Here is a 23,683-nt window from a genome sequence, read left to right on the forward strand (position 1 = left end):
TTTTGGAATTAATCTTTTAAAATAAGACCAATAAATATACCTTAAGAAAGTAAATAGGATAAACTTTAAATTGAACTTAAAGTAGTAAAAATGAGTTCCAGAACAGTTTTTAGGGACTTGACTTGACTTGACAGGAAGAACAAAATATTATTACTTTACTTCTTGTATTGTTTTCAGTCATGCAAACAAATCAACAATTATGAGGGGAACAAATGTCTGGATTCACACTAAAGAGTTTAATTTGATCCAGGTCTGAATCACAGCCGAATTGGATTAAACTTAAATTGGATCAGTCTTCTAAATGTGCAGTAATTGGGTGATTACTTGTGTTTAGGCAGCAACGAACACAATTCAATTACTCTATGTGTCTACACATCCAAACAGGTATTTTGTTGGCAATGAAATCAGTAATGTATCATTTAAAGATGGATCCCTCTGTTGAATTGATCTGATAAGTTCACATACATCTGCAGCTGGCGATAAGGACACTTCCCTGCATGCTCCTCTTTGAACGTGGCCTGTAGTGCAGGAGCTGATGGAAAATCCGCTGTAATACTTCAGAGACACTCTGATATGAGCATCTGTTTGGTCTAAGCTTCCCTTGGTGAGTTAAACTGATAAACATGTTCCTTCAACGTTCACGTTTAAAATATACAAAACATCTGCTGTGATTAAATCTTTGTGATCGCGGAAGATCAACGGCCAATATTGGCATGGCCATTTTCAAGGCAATGAGATTAACTGCGGTCTCATGAGAGCCTAGAGCTTGGTTTAGCTTCGACTTCGCGAGAACTTCATGTTTTTGATTTACGTGAAACATGGAAGATGTCAGCATGGACAGCAGAGGGATAATGGAACAGCCTGTAACGCGTCCGTTTTCCATGGATAATTTACAGTGCTTGTTTGGCGCGGAGCAGACCCACGCTCTACTGAAGGGAAACAGAAAATATTGCACTGTTCTTTTTTTTTCTCTTTGTTTACGAATTCCCTTGAGAATCAAGTTTTCTGTGAGGAGAGCTCAACAAAATAAAGACTAAAGTTTTGTCCTCAGAGGCAAGCTTTCTGGGCTGTAACATTACAGAAGTTGGACACAATCTGACTCACAGTCTACACTTTGGCTGCTCAGTGAGTCGACTCTGACGGCTTACACCCCGAAGAGGTGGAGAATAAAGAAAGAAACTGAACCTGTGTTTGTTAGACACACAACGGGGATGCCGGTTCAAAGAGCACAGAGAAGCATTCATAGAAAGGGCTGATTCACATGGGCTATTCAATAAATCATCAAGGGAAAATAATAGATTCCCTTGTTTGTCTTATTATTAATACAATGATAGTGATGAGAATCCGATGCATACCACAAACTTATTTATTGTCTACTGTGCAAACAAATCCATAATCATAATCTGAGCATGATATAATGAAATATTTTTTTTTTTCTGATAGTGATTCTTTGTGCGACATTGATAAGTATATATGGAAATTATACTTCATATTATTAGAGCAAAAAATAGAAAGAATAAATAATAAATTAATAAATAAAAGTATGTATGTGTGTGTGTGAATTTATAAATTAAATATAAAATAAATACAATATGGTATAATATACCTATGCATAAAGTTGTAAGTAACAACAACAACAACAACAATAATAATATTGCAATAATGCCATTATTAGAATTGATTGATTTTAATTAATTATTCAAATAATAATCTAAAAAATAGTAATAACAATTATAAACAAAGAATATTATAAAAATTTAATATCTGAATATATAATTGCACATCATAATTAAATATAATTTAGAAATAATAATAGAAGCACATTATTAACAAATGTAATAATAAATATGGTATAATATACCTCCGCACAAAGTCGCGAGTGATCTTAATGTTGAAATTAGTAATGTCATACACTGGTGATGATGATTTCAGTCATTTTCATCACCAGAACTGTGAAATCACCAATATTATTACTAATCATGACATCACCATTATGTTAATTCATGATTACCTTATGCTTTTCTTTGACGGCATATAAAATAAAACACATCATCACAGCATAATCATCACCATGATCTTTATTGCGGATACATACCTGGCTTGGACATTTCTGCAACTGATCCGTTGTAGACCTGGTTCTTAAACTCGGGTCTGTTGTCATTCATGTCAATGACATAAATGTACAGATCAATAGGAGGCTCCATTTGGTTCCCATTAACATCCACTGCATGAGCTCGGAGCTGTGGATGAGATGGCAATAAAGGCACATTAATTAACAATTCATAATCCACACATAACTTCACCTCTGCTGATGCTTCAGTGGAAAGCACAGCGCTGATATTAAATCAGCTTTAAGAAACTCAGAGGCTTTAAAGATCTCTGTGTGCTCAGCGGACGCACCAAATGGAAATTGCATTCATATTTCATACGTTAGATACGGGATCCAGTGGGAAGGCATTGCGTTGTTCCTATCTAAAATCCATGAGTTATTATTCAGAGAGGACTTCCAGAGGAACAGAGTGTGAGTTGGAGTTTAGCTTCAGAAAAAAAAAAAAGGCTATTTTGGTTAGATCTCCAAAAAAGTGTGCGAGGAAAGATAAAGCTTTCTTTAATTCAGATAAACATCCCCTTAAAAATAAAATAGTTTTTTTAGTGATAGAACATTCCCACAGGAGATGGGATAGGGGAGGGGGGAACGAGAAACAAAAGAGCAAGAAAAAGAGAGGGATAGAGGAAAGGTTTAAGGCTGGATTAACTCCAAATTCTCTTCTTTGAATTTATTCACTACAGAATTACATGCGCACGCACTAAATAAAACTATTATCCTAAAATCCCTCCCCGGAATTACATCCCAAATAAGAGGGTTGCATTGCTCCATACGCTATACACGGGAATATCCAGATTCTATATGCATTTCTGCAGTAATACAACACCTGCCGCCAAAAGCTCTTATTTAATATCGCCCGAGACGACAGGTTTTTGTTGTGCAGGGCAAAACTAACTGTCAAGCAAACAAATAAATAAAGACGCACAACAGGAAAATCTGTTTCCTCAGCTGCTGTGCTTAGCATTCTGTATGGGTGGGTGAGGCGTCTGTGTGTGTGTGTGTGTGTGTGAACATGTAGATATGTGTGAGATTGTCTGTTGTTAGTGGCTGAGACACTGCATCTTTGATCTGTCGACCCATGAGAGCGTACGGACTGCAAATGTGTGGCTTAATGGCATTATTACCATGCTAGCTGACAGAACCGAAATGCTAGACAGAGACAGAGTGACACAGAGAGAGAGAGATGGGCTGAGAAACAGAGAATCCTCCTCTAGTTCTTTATCTCTTTGTTTATTTTCTTCTCTTGCCACTGTGTCAAAGCCATCAGCTTTTAAATTCTGCAACACACTCTAGTGGTGGGAGACTTGTGGGCAGTGAAGAAAAACTACTGGAAACTCACAAAATGAGGGAAAGCTTTGTAGAAAGAAAGAGCTAGAGGATCAGTGGCATGCCTGCAGCAAATTCTCCATGGCCATTGTTAGGACAGGGCAGTGTTTTCTTTTTCTTATGTACCCCTACAGCACCTCTTCATCATTATCGTTAATATTATCAAAGTGGTCATTAGACTCGCTTTTAAACAAAACACAATCAATACTGTGAGTGAAAACAACTGTCCTTGTTTTAATGAGACACTTGAGTTTGTTATTTACAGGTTTTAACAGTTCTGGGCCAATCATGGAGAAACTTTGAGAAGGACTTAAAAGTGAATTTATTCATAATGCAGTCATATTTTTGTTGTGTAGGTTTAACAAACACAAATCTAAATTCCAAGCTCATCAAAAAGAGCTGCAGTGGTTTATGTCAACATGAAACTGCATTTACAATCTATTTTACTTCCATAATGTTTAAAGAGACTGAATTGTTGGAGATCTGACCCTGCACATTCCTGACACTTTTCCACAATCCTGTCAAATAAAGGCAACAAAGCCAACACATAAAAAGAAAGAAAGCCATGCTTTGGCTACTTTTTGTGACAGTATAGAGAGTTAAATTGCTTAAAAAAGTTCTAATTCATTTTTGACATCACAGGAATAAATTACATTTTAAAATATATTAAAATAGAAAACAGCGCTTTTAAATTGGAATAATATTTCACAATAGCAGTGTTTTTCATGATTACATAAATGTAGCCTTGGTGAGCACAATAGACTTTATAAAATTGTTAACACTTTAGTAAAGGGACCAGTTCTTACTAGATGCTTATTAGCATACCTATTATTAACATATTGGCTGTTTATTAGTCATTATTATTCTGCGTGACCATATTCTGCATCCCTAATCCAACCAAATACCTACACTTAACAACTTAACACCTTACTAACTATTAATAAGCAGCAAATTAGGGGTTTACTGAGGCAAAAGTCATAGTTACTGGTTTGTTAATAGCGAATACTGGACCTTAAAATAAAGTGTGACCAAATTTTTAATACCTTTTAAAAACGCAAACGTACATTGTGATTAAAATTGTTTACATTTTTTCTCTTTGCAATGACATTCATTGATGAATATTACACAAGACCACAAATGTGTATTATGAAATTAAATCTAGTTCATTTCAATTTCATGTTGACTTAAAGCTCAGCTTTAAAGAGCCAGTTTCTGGTTTGGTTCCTGTGATTAGAGAGTCATCACTATTGTTAACACAACTGTTGTTAATTATGAGCCATCACCATTGTTAACCTCAGGTTTCTCCAGGGGGATTGTCCATGTAATAAATTCACGACTGCGTTCAATTGCAGCACTGGAGACACCAATGCTGGCCCTTGTGATGTGCTGATAAAAAAGCACTGAATTCTACTCAAGAAGGCCCTAACCGAATTCAACCCCTCATACATTACATCAAGAGCCTTGAGCGTAAAACTGGGACATCTAGAACATCCAGAGTTAAGAGTGCAAAATGTGAGCGGATATGAGATATGAGGAGTCATATGGATATTCATACTATGGTGAGTAACAGAGGGGCTGCATAAGCTAACCACTGCACAAGACCCGAGGGGCCACTTAACCTTAACAGTGTTCATACGCCTATCATCCTGACTCACTAACTGCAGGCAGTGTCTAACTCATTGTAAACATGTACTTACACACATACACAGAATCATACACATGAGCTCTGTTGCCTATTAAAATCTACCGAGTTGTCTCACTGCCTACATTTTTTGAAAATATTTTATAGAAAAACAAGATACAAATTCAAAACATGCACAAATCAATCAATCAATCAATCAATCAATCAATCAATCAATCAATCAATCAATCAATCAATCAATCAAATCACAGGGCATATTTTAGATAATCATAAATTTTAAACTAATTATACATATATGTAATTATAAATTATGCATAATTAATAATAATAATAATAATAATAATAACAACAACAACAATATACACACAAAGACAGACACACTATCAGTAAAATGTTTAGAATTAATTTTTTTTTGGAAAGAAGTTTCTTAAAAACACCAAAGCTGCATTTATTGATAAAAATACAGTAAAAACTGTAATGATGTGAAATGTTACAATTGAAAAGAACTGTTTTCTATATTAATATTTTTTTTATACTATATATTTGTGGAAACCATGATACATTACCATTCAAAAAAGTATTTTTTATTAATGAAAGATACATTCAATTCATCAAAACTGACAATAATGAATTTATAACGATCTAAAGATTAAATAAATGCTGTTCTTTTGAAGTTTATATTGTTCAAAAAATGCTGATATAATATATCAGAATAATAAAATGCAGTAAAAACTGTTTTCAATATTGCTAATAATAACCACGATTAATAACTGAGCACCAATAATAATTCATAATAATTGAACACTAAATCAGCATGATTTCTGAAGGATCATGTGACACTGAAGACTGCATAGTTTTTGATGAGTAGCATATATTACATATATATATACATTTTTATTTTATTTTATTTTTTCACTAAGCTTGTCGCAATGCATTCTGGGATTGCGTACTCCACAGAGGATTTATGCAGTGTCACCTTTGATTCTGACCCGAATGAAGTATCTTAAGCGACAGCATAATTAAGTTACCTACCTTTTGGGACAGCCTATAGTACTATGCCTCCATAGGCAGCTCACTATATTTAGAAAATGTATGCGCTCACACACACACACATAACTTAACCATCGTGGGTGCTGACTTATTCAGATATGCAGACACACACTTACGCACACACACACACACACACACACACACACCTGGTGAGACAAGCCTAGCCGTAATTTAGACTGATAGGTAGACGCACAGTGCCACATCATCTACTGCTCAATGGACCGGAGAGTTAAGAGAAAAGAGACGGAGTGAGAGAGAAAAAGAGCCATAAGTCAAAAGTAGGAGCCGCAAACAGAGAAGACCTCGTTTTATAGCCGATCTAAATATATACTAAGGGCCTACTGACACTTCTTGCGAAAGAGCTGAGATAAAGAGGCAGTTATAATTGTAAGGAACAACCGTGAGAATCAAAAGCAATGTGTTGTGTTAGGAGCGCCTGAGTGAATGACAGTCTGGGGAAGATGTGGCTTGCTGGCAGCCCGCTTGTGACAGAGGTGGGGTGACAGGCAGAAACATAAGGGGGCAGGGTCGCTGTTTGATTTGATTCCCCAGTTGAGTTAAAGCATTGGGAGTTGCATACTCATCACTTGTGACAATTCAACACTTCTTTTCCAGACTATTTCATTCCCTTTCTCTCCCTCTCCCTCTCTCTCATCTGCACGTTGCTACTGAACCTTCATCTAATTGACAGTTTGACTAACTGAAAAAAACCCTGACGTGTCAAAGCAATTCTTTTCTTTGTCTCTAACTTTTCTTCTTCACATTATTCATAAGGAAAAGTGCCACATAAACAGAATAGCGGAAACAAAAACAAAATAAAAAAAGCACACTTAACAAGTGATGCCCGCCGACAGGTCCGAAACATTTTGTTTTTAATGCATTGAATGCAGTTTGAATAGACTTAATTGCACAATGAAGTATGAATCTTAAGATTTCTGCAAACTTTGCTTAACAAGCAGCAGCTTTACTAAGTCTGTAGCTTTGTCTTCGATATCTAAAAAGGCTGACAAGGCAACTGCACTTGTTTTGATGCATAGAACTTTCTGGAACCAATCAGGTTCGCAATCAAGTCAGATCTCGGAGTTTATATGCCTTTGAGTCCTGGTTAAACTTTACCCTGAACGGCCAGATAAAGAGATATTCATTCAAATTGGAGTTTATGAATTATATACATTTAAGACACTTGAGCTAAAATGTATTTGCATTACATGAAGTGTCAATAGGGACTGCAGGTGAAAAATAGCCTTCTGGCTAACTCTGGCAGATTGACAGAAATGTTTATTAATATGCATTGTCCCTGTAATAAATAAATAAATAAATAAATAAAACGAAATATATTTATTTTAATCATCTACATAGCACAAACCTGAGGGTGAGAACCAGAAGGGCGTAAGTGACATTCTTGGTGAAATGGAGATATATATATATATATATATATATATATATATATATATATCAAATGAAAGCTCTTTCTACTAGCAAAAGTACTGTCATCCATGAGTGTACAGTACACAAAGTCAGTTCAAACTATGGTAAAATGTTTATTTTGGCTCTCCTGAAAAGTTGGTGAAATGTCACTTACGCCTTTCTGGTTCTCACCCCTTGAAACACACTTTTAAATCAAAACATTTCACAAATTGACATTTGTTAGGTTTCCAAATATTAAGAAATATATAGTTCACAATGAAGGCAAAAGGTATTTGAACACTTTCTGGTTGCACCAAACACCAATTTTGTTTGGACAACTGTGAACTTTAAAGGAACTGAATTCATACAATTTACGAAAAATGACCTTGAGACCATCTGTTGTCAGAAAATTTGGTTTTAGTTTTTTTTTCTTTTTTTTTACATAGGTTTTAATATTTTGTGATTCAATGAAATTCAGCCACCTGTAAGCATGACATAACACGCACACACACACACACACACACACACACACACACACACACACACACACGCATTGTACATGTTCACAGATATGACAAGAACATGTTCAACTAAATCTAAAAAAATTCTTGTCTTAATTTTGTTCTATAATGCAAAGGCGTTCATACATTTTTAAAAGTGGCTCAAGTGTCCAAGCACTTTTTGGGATCACTACATATAGTAAAAAAAACAAAAAAACAAAAAAACAAAAAAAAACAACAGTTCAGTACTAGTTTTATTCCAACTGGCAAAAGGCCATAAACTCTTGCAAACTGGAGCATGTTTCTTAAATGGGTTGAGGCCAGTTCCTGCTTTAAATAGGATCTGAATAGGGCAAAAATGATCTTCTTGAGCCAACTCTGGAAAGAGGCGCACTTACATGGTAGGAGGCTCTCTCCTCTCTGTCCAAAGGTTTAGTGACAGACATTTTCCCTGTCACAGGATCAATGATGTAGACGTCATTGGGAGGCTGGTCTGCTCCGGCTCCTGTTATACTGTACCGAATCTCAATCTCTTTGTCCTGGTCCGATCGAATCTGCAATAAAATGACACAATGAGTAAGAGACCTTGATGGGTAAGGTTATATAGGTTAGGGACAGGTTAGGGACAGGTTTGGTGGTATGGGTAGGTTTAAGGGTTGGGTAAGGGGTCAACAGTGTACAGGGGTCAGTTTAATTACTATAAGGGAACACAGTTCAATCTGTTTATATTACAATGTTTTGATAAATTAACAAACTGATTTGTTTTCTCTTGTTGATGTATGATTCAAGAAATATCAGGTCATTTGGGACACTTATTGCCATTGAGATGACTGCTAATAAAAGTACTAATGATTAGTAAACAAAAATTATTTGTTAAGATGTGTAAATAGTAAAAGTCTACACAACAAACGAAGAACAAATACAAGATCTTATACAGACTGTGACTGGGTTAATGAATAACATGTTAACATGAATAGTCTGTGAAGTGCTTAAAATGACCAATTAAGCTAATTTTTCCCCACAACATTTGTAAATGTAAAAATGAGTATTAGTTTAATGACATTTGTTAGTATTCAAAAGTACATTAACAAATAAGCTTGCAATATTTGTTAGAATCATTTGTTCAAATCAAATTTTTTAAAAGTGCATGATCATGTGAATTTATATGAAATAATTATCTGTTAATCATTAGATAATGATTAATAAGTACATTAGCAAACATTAAGCACATTATCTCATGTTTCTAGCCACGTGAGTATATATTAACTAATGATCTGTTAAGCATTATATAATGTTTTAATGATTTTTTAAATGATGATTAAAAAGTGTTACCAAGATTTTACACTGGCTACCAAATTTATTTATTTATTTGATTAATTTATTAGATCAAAGCATTAAAGTATATTAATATCACAGTAAACAACTTTCAAATTAAAATGAAATGAAATGGGCTGAATAGCGAATAATAGTTAATTCTGTAAATGCGTAAACAACATACAGTAGTAATGTTTAGTGTATTAGGCACATTATTAAATGACAGATTAATTTTCAACAAAAAACACCGTTGAGTATGATCATTTGGTCAGTTGTACAGACTAGAACAGACCAAATGCCTTGAGAAATGTCTGGTAATTTCCATACGCATACAATCACTGTCTATATGATTTCTGAAAATATTCTGTCAAGCCCACTGGTGCTTAGTTTACATTTCTAAAAGTTTGCATAAATAGAGACACTGCTTGTATTTTCTGTGTTTTTTCTCAATTCAACAAACTTGCACTGCACAACCGATTCAATCTTTAGGCTTCGGTAGAATCAGGAAATTAAAACCGTACAATGGATAATGTGGCAGTGACATGTCAAATGCTTGCTTATTAATCAAAGTCAAGCCAGTGTTGTTTCCCAAACAGTAAATAGTATTCAGCATCAGGGTTTGATACTTGATAGTTGGATGCCAAGTGAACTGGGCCATCGATCACAATGATAATGCTTTAGTAGACACTTTCTCTCAGCTGCGTGACAACTGCCTGCCATACAACCTTGTCTCAAAATGCCTGAGAATAAAGAAAACAGAATGATTGAGCAACATAGACTTGTTTATTAAAGTTGATGCATGTATTTTTCTGTTGAAGTACTTTCATTCTCAACATTTATGGGCAGAGAGAGCTATACACAAAGAGCGGACATGAGGATGCTTCTAAAAAAAATCACTACTAGACTGATTTCTCTGAAAACACTGGTGCTTATAAAACCGCATCCAGTGAAATGCGGGTATAGGGCCATTACAAATGGGAGAAATCGAAAAACAGGCATTCTTTTTGGCAATTCCAATTACACTGCTTTGTCAAAGAAATTACACACTTCAGAAAAAAAAAAGCACACTGTATATACTTTCATTGAACGACTGACTGACTTAATGAGTATAAAAGTGACATTTCTGGCCTACTTTTAATTGAAGCTGGATCACTGCCGTGTATGAAATCCTCGTCCTCGTATTTTTCTTCCAAACTCTGTTTGATGTAAAGAACAGATGCATACACAATTCTCTCTCGTTCTTCCCCCATCTATCTCTTTTCTGTCTCCCGTTTTTCTATCTGGCATCATTAACCATGGCATGGCTCAATGCGATAGACGTTTCCCTCTTCTGTTTTCCCTCTGTCTTGCATTGAAGCAAGAAACATGTTGCAGAACCGTGGGACATTAAACATCTGGATATCAATCTGCTTGATGCTTTGGTTTGACAGAGGATGTTTCTCACAATGGTTCTTCTCATCAAAAGTGCCATAATAACAGATTTTTTTGAAGCATGTTTAGCCTGTTTATGTAATGAAAAGCGTGTCCTATAATAACACCAAAACAGAGTTTATGGCCTCTTTAATGCCTCAACTTCTCATTATAAGTGGATCAGACACACTTACATAAAAACTAGAGATTAGACCAGAAATTCAGTTGTACTGGTCATTTAGTTTTCTAAAAAGTGATAAGCTTATCATAAAACTCACAAAAATCATTAAACTCATCAAAACCATCTGTAAAAATGTGTAAGGGAAGAGCATTGGAGCTATAAATATTTTATAATAATTATTATATAATAGCAAGAATATAAAAAAATCAATATAATTTTGTGAACTAAATGCACTTACTAAAACCGCAATATATATGTGCATTAACCGACAGTCCAAGAAGAAAAACGTAATGCTTACATAAATATAGAAATGCATTTCTGCATTGCAAAGTGCTTTTTTTTTGTTTACACCTCCGGCTTCACTATTTAATACCCACCCTTACAACTTTTAGTGCACTGGCTTCTCGGTAAACAGGAATACGACTGAAAAAAAAAATGAGAGCAGAGTGGAGATATCTTTCAGGAGATGTGTTTATGCACCCACGTAACTATCTCCACTTTCAAGTGAAGCAACACTTCATGAAATATCACCAGACTTAAAATTATGACCATGTTTCTGTGTGTCACTGGGCTTTGCGAAGCGCAAGACATTTGATGTGAGGGGATTTTGTGCTGAAGCAATCAAATGTAAACCCTGACGCGTTTGAGTCACGGGATATAAACCCCACACCCCGCCTACCCATTTCGTGAGCCGTGGGTCTGGAAACCATGCGTGAAAGTGAAATGACTGGTGAGCGTGCTACAGTCCTTTTTTGCATAACGTATTCTGCAGACTGAGCGTGATGGCTTTCTCTTCATTTTACTCAGACACTGAACTCCCACACATGACCTTTCGGTGCAATATCTGAACCTCGCTCTCCCACTCTCTATGCTTTGGTAAAGTTCTCTATCTATTTAAATGGCTGCTAAAACATCTAAGAGATACACCGCTCAGGACACTGAGACTCGGTATATTGATTTGGTAATAAAACATATTCCTGGTAGCTTTCAGTACAGCTCGAGCCTGCATTCAATATCAAGGTTTTTCGAATAGACAAAAAGTCAGGAATCAAAGTTCAGGATTTTTTTTTTTTTTTATCTTACTACTTTCCTGCATGAACTGGCAATCAAATCAGAAATCCCAGAAATAGTTCTTTGTATTCGGCTAAGAACATGGCGGCTACATATCAATTTAGAGCCCGAAAGGAATTGGAAATTTCTTGCGGTAGGAAAAATAACATACCGCAGCATCCTCCTTGCAAACATTTGAAAAATGAATGGCGTTCTGGGAGGCTGACAGGTAAGAGATTGGTATGTGGGCTACATAGCATGGATCAAAGAGAGTTTTTCTGCTCAATAATTCAGCAGCTGTGGTGCACCATGAACACACACCTAGAATATCCACCTTTCCTGATTCAGATGAATCGACATTCGCTGCTCGAGCCAACCCGATGGCACATCCCCTTAAATATCCCAGAGGGAAGGAGGTAAGGTCCCTTGTACATTTAAAAGTCTCTTTAAAATTCCTCCTGTGGGCAGCCTGGAAGGATTTGTCACATTCGAAACCCTGGCCCCCCAAACTCCCTGTTTAATGAATGTTCTTTATAATACTAAATTGAATAAATGATGATCGTGCCCTCGTTAAGTCCCCTGGGCTTGATTGAGTCATCTGAATTCAGTCCTAATGACAAAAAGCAATTTCTGAAATCTTCCTCCCACTCGTTAGTTGTAGAATTACAGCAAGTGCGGGGTGAATAGGGGGAAGATGGCTAGCACGTGAGGAACGTGCTCTTTCTGCAGATAGCATGTTGGAGATAAATGCAATGTTTCTAGGGCAGGTTCAGAGTGACTTCTGCCGGTTTCTGGCGAACTTTACCGTCCTGGGAGAGGTTGTATCAGAGCCCCTTTCAAAAGAGCAAATGGAGTCAGGCGAGGGATTAGCACGAGTGCCACGGAGTAATTCTTTACAAGTAGTGACACTATTAACTACATTTTCTCTCTCTCTCTTTTTTTTTGCAGTAGTTTGACAGTGGTTTTTAAAATAGTGCTGCTTTTCCAGAAACACAATACTCTTTGCACCAAACTGTTATATTGTCACACAGGAACAACAAGATATAAAAAAAAAAAAAAAATCTGTTATGTAAACTATGTGAATTGTGTAACACTTTAGTATAGGGACCAATTCTCACTATTGACTACTTGCTTACTAGCATGCATATTACTAGCTTATTGGCTGTTTGTGAGTACCTATAAAGCACATATTCTGCATGACCATATTACACATCCTTAATCCTACCCAATACCTAAACTTAGCAACTATTAATCAGCAGTAATTAGGAGTTTATTGAGGCAAAAGTTATAGTTAATATTAGCGAGAACTAGACCTTAAAAAAAAATTTAAATAAAAATAAAAGACAATTTTTCCTAGTTGTTCCTAGCGTCATTCACAGAGCACAAAAAATGCCACCCTGGAAAAAATCACATAGAGCAGTAAAAAGTTATTGAAATTAAAATCCGAGTCATTGAAAAGTCAAGGAAACTTTTTTTACTAGTTACAGTATGCTCTAAAATATTTCATACAGTCTAGACTAGAGCAGAAATTGGTCTTTGAACGTGCAACTGCTATAAAAATGATTTGTAAAAACCCTCATCCAGTAGAAAAGTCATGGTCAAAAGTTGTAGGAACCCTATAATTAATTCAAACCCTCAATGTGCCCGAAAATATGCCTCTGCTTAAATTATAATGTTGAATAGTCAAATATTTAAATGAAGCTGTAGTTACTTTTTGTTAGTAGCCTTTAGCGTAACAACTTTTTCAAAAGATTAGCATGCTTTAGTCTAACAACTTTAAACGAGCTTAGTGCAAAAACTGATTTGCACAATGTTAACTATGGCAGACTCAAACTGAGACAGTGCATTTAAGGTATATTTGAATCAGTTTATGCTCCCTGAGAATCGAACCGTTACTGCAGGGTTGCTAGCGGCATATCAGTTGAGCTACATGAACCACTTAAGATGCAGAGAATGTTCAAAATACAGCGTAATGCTCTTTTACATCAGAGACTGAATCCTTCATTAGCTTTTCTCTGCATTGCCGTTTTTCATTTTGGGATTCGGCATAATGAAACAGACAACGTTAGAATAACAAATGTACTATTAATTTCAAGTTATTTGAAGTTATTCACATGTGCGACCGGCAAAGTATGAAAACTCAAATTGAGAGAGAGAAAATAAAACACAACAAATCAAATCAGATAAAAAAAGAAAAAAACTCTTGGAGCTCATTGAAATGCGTGACTGAAGCCCAAAAAGTAAGTTTCTTTTCTATAGGCCTCTCTGGACTCAACTAAAGTGTCTTGATGGCCCTCTCTTATTTCCTGCCCATCAGTAATGGCTTTTTTTCTTGATTTTATAGTATTGCACTCTCATTTTACGACTTCTTATTGGCACTGTCTGCTCTTCCTATGAGAACCCGAGGCATTCAAGCAGGCTATGAGAGTCAAGAGCTGTGTGAGGTGGTTGATGAGCTGGTCAATGGGTGCAGTCTGATGAGTGTACAGTCAGGCACTGTTCTTCAACCTACAGGCCACCTCGAGCTTCCTACAGGCTGCTTCGATAACTAAAGCACTGTGGTCAGGTATTCTCACTGCAGTCAAGCCGGTCGTATTTGTCTTTTTGTGTCCTTTAGTGCTGCTATTGTCTGCTACGCACCTGATGTTTGGGTGGTACTTGTGTAACCTCTGCTGAGAGATTGCAACTTGCAAAGTTCTTTACAAAGTGGTTAACTACAAAGCGGTCTGCTATTCAACCATGTGTGGATGCGTTTGTGGGCGCGCATGTGTCTTTATGAAGGGTTTCTGATTACATATTGTGCTAGACCTATCACACTCAATAATTCAGCATACAAGCTCTTGTCCGACTATATGGAGACCAGGGCTGCTGTTTAGTTTCTTTGTCTTCCGTCCAAAGACAGACGGATACAATTCACCAGGATGAATCATCTTCCTGCCAGCATGCTAAAGGATGAGCGATGCACCAAAAAAGAAAACGTGAGAAGCCAAAGTAGAGGATTTATTGAGAAAAGAAAGAGCGGCTGAAATCTTTTTAGTGTAACAGTTGAAACATATTGCTTTGGCAGACCATTCAAGACGCTTTAGGAAATAGTCGTGCGCATTTAGAAGATTAGTCATATCCTTTAAGGCCAAGGTTCAAAGCAATAAACAATAAACCTCTCTACATCATAGGAATGTGACCAAAACCTGCCAGATTGAAACAAATGACCCTACAGTAGATCGCTTTCAAAAGTGTCTATCAAATGCTTCCTCCCTCCGTAAATTTGACAGCAGTCTACTTCTGTCAGTTTTATAACTCTCGGAATCATAACATAGTTTCTTATGTTTAACATCAAGGTGATAACCCAACAAACTGCCTCACTGTTCTCAAGGCGTTCTGTCTCGTTTTGATCCTGGATGTTGTATCTCCTCAAAGCCCTGTCAGGATTGATGGAGGTTCTCTCTCAATGACGGACAAATTCAAATGCGGAGATGAGCTGATCAAGCTGAAAGTGTACTAGAGAGAAATAAGACAGTTGTTTCCTGTGATCAGGTAACATTAGGAACTAAAGGACATCTGGAAATAATCACTTAGATATTAATATTTATATGTACCTTTTATTTTTAACTCTTATATTTATTGGTAAGCTAAGAGGAAATATATTTTACATTTTCTTTATGTTTTTTTGCACTTTTATATTGTATCTCCTCCTAAAGGGGGCATATTACCTTAAGGAATAAAATGTACAATTTAGTTACTAATATGTTCCATTAAATGGATAGTTCACCCAAAATGAAAATTCTGTCATTAATTACTCACCCTCATGTTGTTCCAAACCCGTAAGACCTTCATCCAAACCCGTTCATCTTCGGAACACAAATTAAGATATTTTTGATGGAATCTGAGAGCTCTTAGACCCTCCATAAACAGCAAGGGTCCTTACATGATCAAGGTCCAGAAATGTAGCAAGGAGATCGGTAAAATAGGGTGATGCAGAGGAGACGAATTTGAATAAAGTCATTTATGTCAACCTTAGTATATTAGTAAAGTACTAACATTATATCAGTACATATTAGTACCCTAAATACCAATTACCACTAAAATGTACACTTAAGGCACTAATATGTACCCTAAGGTAAAATTATGTATATGTATATATTGTATATTTGTACCTTCAGTACTAATTAGTACAAAATGCCCCTCTAGGTACTAACATTTATGCATTAAGAACTAATATGTACCTTGTATGTTTCATGTTAAGGCACCAATATGTGTAGGCATTAGCATATTAGTAATTAGTACTAAAATGTACTAATTAGTACTAAAATGTGCAGTTTGGTATTACTATGTAGACTACAGTTAGTAAGTTAATTTGTGCTAATACAGTATGTGCTCAGTTACATTACAAATTTTTGTATAATTCTGAATAAAATGTATACTTTAGGTACTAATATGGCTCCTTAAGGTACAACTATATGTACCTGTGTATTTGTATCTTAAATACTAACTAGTAATAATGTGTAACCTTTAAGTACTAATTTGTACAGTATTAATATGTACAGTATATGTACTTGATTATCAGTACTACTTACAGGTGAGCCTGTCCTCCAACAAAAAACGACCCTATAGGTCGTTTGTGCAAGCCCTTATTACGACCTATATTTACGTTTTAAAGTTAAGCGCCCTCTAGCGCGTGTAAAAATAATGACAGTCTCGTCGTGACGTATGACTGTCATTACCAATCAAAATGCGTGTTTATTTAAATGCAATATGTGGACTTTTTACACCGATCTCACAGTATTCGTACATATTTTACTAGGTGGCTAATTCGTATGAATGACCACACCTAACCCTACCCCTAAACCTACCCCTTACAGGAATCATGCAAAATCATGATTTTTAGTGCACATTTTATGAGCGTGTGCGTTCTCTGGGATCGAACCCATGATCGCATGATCACGTAATTACATATCGTCATATAACGCAATGCTCTACCAACCGAGCTACACGAAACCCGAACTATGACGCAGATAAAAGAGTACAAAACATTAATATGAAAATGTCCTGTTGCCGATAGGGGCGCAATTGTAGCATATGCTCTGATGGGTCGTATTTCGGGGATTTGGACAAATGACCTATACGGGCGTATTGGTTGGAGGACAGGTTGTTACAGGTACATGTATCCTAATAATAGTATCCTAATACTAACCCTAATAATGCACCCTACAAGTGTTGAAAAGTTACAAAAATGTACTTTTTAGTGTACTGTCCCTGTTGTACAGTGTACATTATTATAGCTGTAAGCATAATTGAATTAGCCAATCGAATGAATAAACAAACATGCAATGCACAGAGGTTTGTGAATGGCAGTCATTGCAATTATATGACAATCTTCTGAGTTCTGTGCACACGGATTCAGCCTGCTTACGAGTTATATGAAGACAAAATGGAATATGTATGAAAAAAGAAGTCATGAATGATGTCTTTGAGATTGAGTTCCAGATGCTCAGGTTTAATATTTCTCAAGTGAAAGCTGGAGTCAGTCAAATACTCTTACTCTTAAATCCCATTAGAAACAGACGAAACTGTGTGTTCCACACAGGCTGCTTTAATATGGATCCTAGCCTGAATTGGAAAGGAATATGGAGCAGTGGCTGGATTTTGAAATATGGATTTTGTTCTCCCCTACTTTTTCTTTTTTCTCCCTGCTTCTTCCTTTCTCTGACTGGGTATGGCTAGCATGAAGAGGAGTTCCATCTATATAAATGAGGCAGCAATGGAACATGAGGGGGTGATTCAGCTAGAGTGATATTCGAAATTTAAACCAGCTCTATTCCAACATACTGGAACACGTCTTACTTGACTCTTGAAAGCTCTGCCTCATTTTACTGTAATTTCTCAGGTCCTGTAGTGAGATTAATGGCCTGGCTTTAATTCCAGCAGTGCTGTGTGTACCCATAAAAGCTAGTTTTGTAACCGTAACCTCTTGTGACTTCGAGATAATACAGAGTGTAATTCGAAGAGAAGTGTCCACATTCCATGTGCTGCAGGTATGGGAAAAAAATAATCCCTGACACGATTAAGTGTAAAATGATGGTACGTACAGCATTTGTGAGGACAGAAATGGAAAAGCTATGCTGATTACACTCACTAGGGAAGCTGCTCGGACTGAATACAGGAAGTAATCATAGAGCCGACCGATATCAGGAGTTTATCACGAGGAGAATAAAGAGAAAGACTGAAAGATGAGCCACATCGCCAGGGCTGCAGTCATGCGGATCTTTTGTCAACGTGATCGATTTCTCTGTCTCCCCTGAAAGTTGTTTTTATTTTGAGACATAGAGAGAGAAAGAAAGGGAGAGGGGAGCGACAGTGCAGAAGAGAAAATAACCATCTGAGTGAAAAGACGAGAGGAATGGAGAAGGATGAAGAGAGACAGCCATCTGCACAGATACAGCCCAAATCAAATTGCATGAATTCACCACTGCATTCTCAGAGGAAGACGAACAGGAGATGAAGAGTGGAGTGCGCCAATAACCGCATGATGTAGACAAATAAAAAAATAATAACGTCAGAAGACTGGGAAAAAAAAGAGAGTGGAAGCCTGTTGCTTTTGCGAGGTTATATGTTCTCCGATTTCAAAGATAGCAAAAAAAAAAAAGAAGCATTTAATCTAAACACGTTAGAGCTATTTTGTCAAATTATATCACACACATGCATTCCAAACATAAAGCAGCCCAATAAGTATTTTGACACTTAAGACGCACTTACAAATGTGTGAATTTTGTCTTTGTGCAAATTAACAAAGTGTCAAACTGAGTGACTGTCAAGCACTCCTTACAAAAATAGGCTTGTCAGGTTTCAAATTATTTATGAGAATTTTTTATTTAGCGCACATACACACATATACAGTGGGTACGGAAAGTATTCAGACCCCCTTAAATTTTTCACTCTTTGTTATATTGCAGCCATTTGCTAGAAAAGAAAAACACAGAATTGTTGACATTTTTGCAGATTTATTAAAAAAGAAAAACTGAAATATCACATGGTCCTAAGTATTCAGACCCTTTGCTGTGACACTCATATATTTAACTCAGGTGCTGTCCATTTCTTCTGATCATCCTTGAGATGGTTCTGCACCTTCATTTGAGTCCAGCTGTGTTTGATTATACTGATTGGACTTGATTAGGAAAGCCACACACACCTGTCTATATAAGACCTTACAGCTCACAGTGCATGTCAGAGCAAATGAGAATCATGAGGTCAAAGGAACTGCCTGAAGAGCTCAGAGACAGAATTGTGGCAAGGCACAGATCTGGCCAAGGTTACAAAAAAATTTCTGCTGCACTTAAGGTTCCTAAGAGCACAGTGGCCTCCATAATCCTTAAATGGAAGACGTTTGGGACGACCAGAACCCTTCCTAGAGCTGGCCGTCCGCCAAACTGAGCTATCGGGGAGAAGAGCCTTGGTGAGAGAGGTAAAGAAGAACCCAAAGATCACTGTGGCTGAGCTCCAGAGATGCAGTCAGGAGATGGGAGAAAGTTGTAGAAAGTCAACCATCACTGCAGCCCTCCACCAGTCGGGGCTTTATGGCAGAGTGGCCCGACGGAAGCCTCTCTCAGTGCAAGACACATGAAAGCCCGCATGGAGTTTGCTAAAAACACCTGAATAAGATTCTCTGGTCTGATGAGACCAAGATAGAACTTTTGGCCTTAATTCTAAGCGGTATGTGTGGAGAAAACCAGGCACTGCTCATCACCTGTCCAATACAGTCCCAACAGTGAAGCATGGTGGTGGCAGCATCATGCTGTGGGGTGTTTTTCAGCTGCAGGGACAGGACGACTGGTTGCAATCGAGGGAAAGATGAATGCGCCAAGTACAGGGATATCCTGGACGAAAACCTTCTCCAGAGTGCTCAGGACCTCAGACTGGGCAAGGTTTACCTTCCAACAAGACAATGACCCTAAGCACACAGCTAAAATAACGAAGCAGTGGCTTCACAACAACTCAGTGACTGTTCTTGAATGGCCCAGCCAGAGCCTTGACTTAAACCCAATTGAGCATCTCTGGAGAGACCTAAAATGGCTGTCCACCAACGTTTACCATCCAACCTGACAGAACTGGAGAGGATCTGCAAGGAGGAATGGCAGAGGATCCCCAAATCCAGGTGTGAAAAACTTGTTGCATCTTTCCCAAAAGACTCATGGCTGTATTAGATCAAAAGGGTGCTTCTACTAAATACTGAGCAAAGGGTCTGAATACTTAGGACCATGTGATATTTCAGTTTTCTTTTTAATAAATCTGCAAAAATGTCAACAATTGTGTGTTTTTCTGTCAATATGGGGTGCTGTGTGTACATTAATGAGGAAAAAATGAACTTAAATGATTTTAGCAAATGGCTGCAATATAACAAAGAGTGAAAAATTTAAGGGGTCTGAATACTTTCCGTACTCCACTGTATATATATATATATATATATATATATATATATACAAAAAATATTATTATGCATAAATGTGATTTACTCTCTCTCTCTCTATATAAAATAAACAAAAACGAGCTTGAACCAGTTGGATCAAAGTAACCCGAAAAAACAAAACAAATCTAGCATCATTTGCCAATTGGTTTGACATTTTGTATCTAACGCAATGGAATGAATACATTTTTAAATGTGACTTAACCCCTTAACTGTCACCGTCCACCCTGTGGGACGACACGTTACTTCACTATTTTACAATTAAATCCTAATCTAATCATGACAAACTATATATCGTTGGAAAGGTCTAAGACTCCTAAATAGGTATTTTACCACTTTTTGTAAAAAATTATGTAGGAAAAGTAATAGATTAATTTATGACAAGAGTGCACCTGAAAAATCTACATCATAACAGGAGTTCTGACCTTTGTCACAGAAAGTCTTCTTTTTTGCCTTTTTCTCTATCACGCTTTAGAAATCATAAGAAATTATATATCAGTTGAAAACTTAAAATCTCAAAATTCATCCTTTGAAACCCATTTTAAAATCAGACATTGCATTACCATGGAAATGGTACATCAAAATCACGTTGGAAAATGTTTTCATTCATGAATTATAAAAAAATAAGTTTGGATAGTGCACTATCATGTCTGTGTTCAAAACCGTGAGTGACAGTTAAGGGGTTAAGTGTCCACAGCGTGTCGTGTGCCTTAAAGGCTTATTATTGCTGAGAAAGCAATAAGACAAGAGCATCAAGCCCTGCGTCAGAGCATTTGAATAGAACTTTACAAACTGAAACAGCATGAACCGTATTCACACACGCTCTGCTAAGTCCTTTTCACGTCCGTGAGGAGGGGAACGGAATGGTGTAGAAATGAGATAATTAGGAAGAAAATTAATATTAATGGGTACTAAGAATTGAATCACAAATGCAATTACTGCATTAGCTTTGCAATTAAAATAGCTGGCCGCTGAATAGCTGGATACTCATGGAATTATGGGAGTTTTTCCACATATCAACAATGACATTAATTTCCCAAAGTCAGCACAATGGGCGAACAGTACAAATAGAGCCTTTATGTATTCCCTAGTAGAGTCCAACTGTATTCTCCAGGCATGAGACTCTCTTTTTCTCTCCCTCTATAAAAGCGCAAGGACCCCAGAGACAGTGGCACAGGCTAATGACTGCTTTCAGTCCAATCACGCTGTGTCTATTGAAAAGCACAATGGACAAATCCCTGGGTACAAGCTAAGAGGTGGGGCAGCGGCGTGAAAAGGGGGGCCGGGTAATTAGAGAGACAACCTCTACACGACTGCAGGAGAAGCGGCGATGCTGTTGTGCTGCTTCTGCACTTTTTCTACCGTGCTAGCTGCAGCCATCCACCTCGCCCATCTTTTCACTCTGTCTCTTTCTCTCCACTCCATGCTCTTATAAACACACACGCACACATAGCATGAAGAATGGATGCGGGAAGAAATGTCAAGCGCGCTGGCGAGGCAGGGAGGGATAGAGAATAAAGAAGGAGCCAGAGATGCAGATGAGAGAGGGACTTAATAAGGGGGATGGAGCGAATCATGGCTATCATAATGATGTCACTGGTTAATGGGGTGTTAGTTTAGCGTTATAAGCCTCCAAATGGCTTCTAGTATCTCTTGGGTGAAATTTATAGCTTTTTGAGCCACAAAATAAAAAAGTGTTTTCACAACAAACCCTCAAATAAGGACTTTTGTTGGGACTGACTTACCAGCTACTATGAAGTGTGTACACTACCATTCGAAATTCAGTACAATTAATTGTTTATTTATTTGTACGTTCGTTCGTTCGTTCGTTCGTTCGTTCATGCATTCATTCATTCCAGTAAAGATGCATTAAATTGATCAAAAGTGACAGTAAAAACATTTATAATGTTAGAAGAGATTTTCAAATATTATTTCAAATAAAATAAACGTTCTATTCACAAACGTTTCTGAAAAAAAAAAAACGCAGCACAACTTTTTTTCAAAATTGATAATAATAAGAAATGCTTAGCAAGCAGCAAATCAGCATATTAGAATGTTTTTTAAAGATCATGTGACACTAAAGACTGGCTGCTGAAAATTCAGTTTTGCCATGAATAAGTTACATTTTAATATATATAAAAAATATAATATAAAGTAATAATTAAATAATATAAATAATACTATTTATTTCAAATATGAATACAATTATATTTCACAATATTTTACTGTGTTTTTGATCAAATAAATGCAGCCTTGGTGAACATCTTTCAAAAACATTAAGTCGTAGCAAACTATTTAACATAAGTGTATTAAGTTGAAGCTTTTGGCGATCTAGTGGTTAATAAAAGAACATTGTAGCTGGAGCTACTTCTCTCTGTTTAAGTCTATGACGAATCATGCAGGTACCGAGCTATTCCGCAGTGATACCTACCCGAACCAGTCTAAAATAATCAGAATATAAAAACTTATTATAGGTGTACCGTAGTGATTCAGGACAAGCTAAAAACACGGTTTGGAAAATGGATTGATGGTGTATTCGCTTATTATATAAATTTTGAACATAAAAAAAGTTACGGACTGCGGCTTTAAGTAGACACAATAAGCAATGTACATATAAGTGAAAATAAATATGATTATTTTGCATTATTTGGAATTCTGATTAAATAAAGAGTTAGCAAGTATAGTGCAATTCATTATGGGATAAAGCACTCCTTTTAGTCTGATCTGTGTTACACTAATCATTCTGGTAAATGAACTGAGGTCGTTCAGATACTGAATGCATACATACAGACAATTGGCATACTACTACATACTACAGAGTACATACTACATACGACAACAGATATAGTATACTTAAGCCCATCAAACAAACAGGTGCCAGTGATAAATATGTTTCTGTCAAAGGCACAAATGTCCACACATGTAAAGAACAGGCCATGTTAGAAACCTCTAACATGAAACATATTGCATACAAATATGAGGATTGCGTGGGCGGTAGAAACATGAGGGAGGTCAGTGACAAGCATTCAGCAGTGCAACTTTCTCACAGGCTAAATTACCACACAATACCTTCTTAGCGTAATAGAAACGATCAGTCCACAACATTCTCATTACAATATTACTCTCTAAGTTAATTTTACGCACACCCACACACAAATGCTAACACATACAAGCAGGCCACTGCATCAAGCCATTTAGCGCAGGTTCTTGAAGCCGAAATCGTGTGGGCCCACATTCA

At 36.7% G+C, this 23,683-nt stretch overlaps 1 protein-coding gene across 7 annotated transcripts in view; it reads right to left on the minus strand.

Moving 5' to 3' along the window:
* Positions 1–23,683, minus strand: part of cdh4 (cadherin 4, type 1, R-cadherin (retinal)) — a 253,284-nt gene that overhangs the window by 34,191 nt on the left and 195,410 nt on the right. For all 7 annotated transcript variants that reach the window (XM_058791222.1, XM_058791221.1, XM_058791219.1 and 4 more), the window contains 2 exons: positions 8,431–8,586; positions 2,096–2,240 (listed from right to left, as the gene is read on the minus strand). In XM_058791222.1, the coding sequence (XP_058647205.1) occupies positions 2,096–2,240; positions 8,431–8,586 (301 nt within the window). The remainder of the gene's footprint in view (positions 1–2,095; positions 2,241–8,430; positions 8,587–23,683) is intronic.

This window comes from Onychostoma macrolepis, chromosome 11 (assembly GCF_012432095.1).
Source record: "Onychostoma macrolepis isolate SWU-2019 chromosome 11, ASM1243209v1, whole genome shotgun sequence".
Lineage (NCBI taxonomy): Eukaryota > Metazoa > Chordata > Actinopteri > Cypriniformes > Cyprinidae > Onychostoma > Onychostoma macrolepis.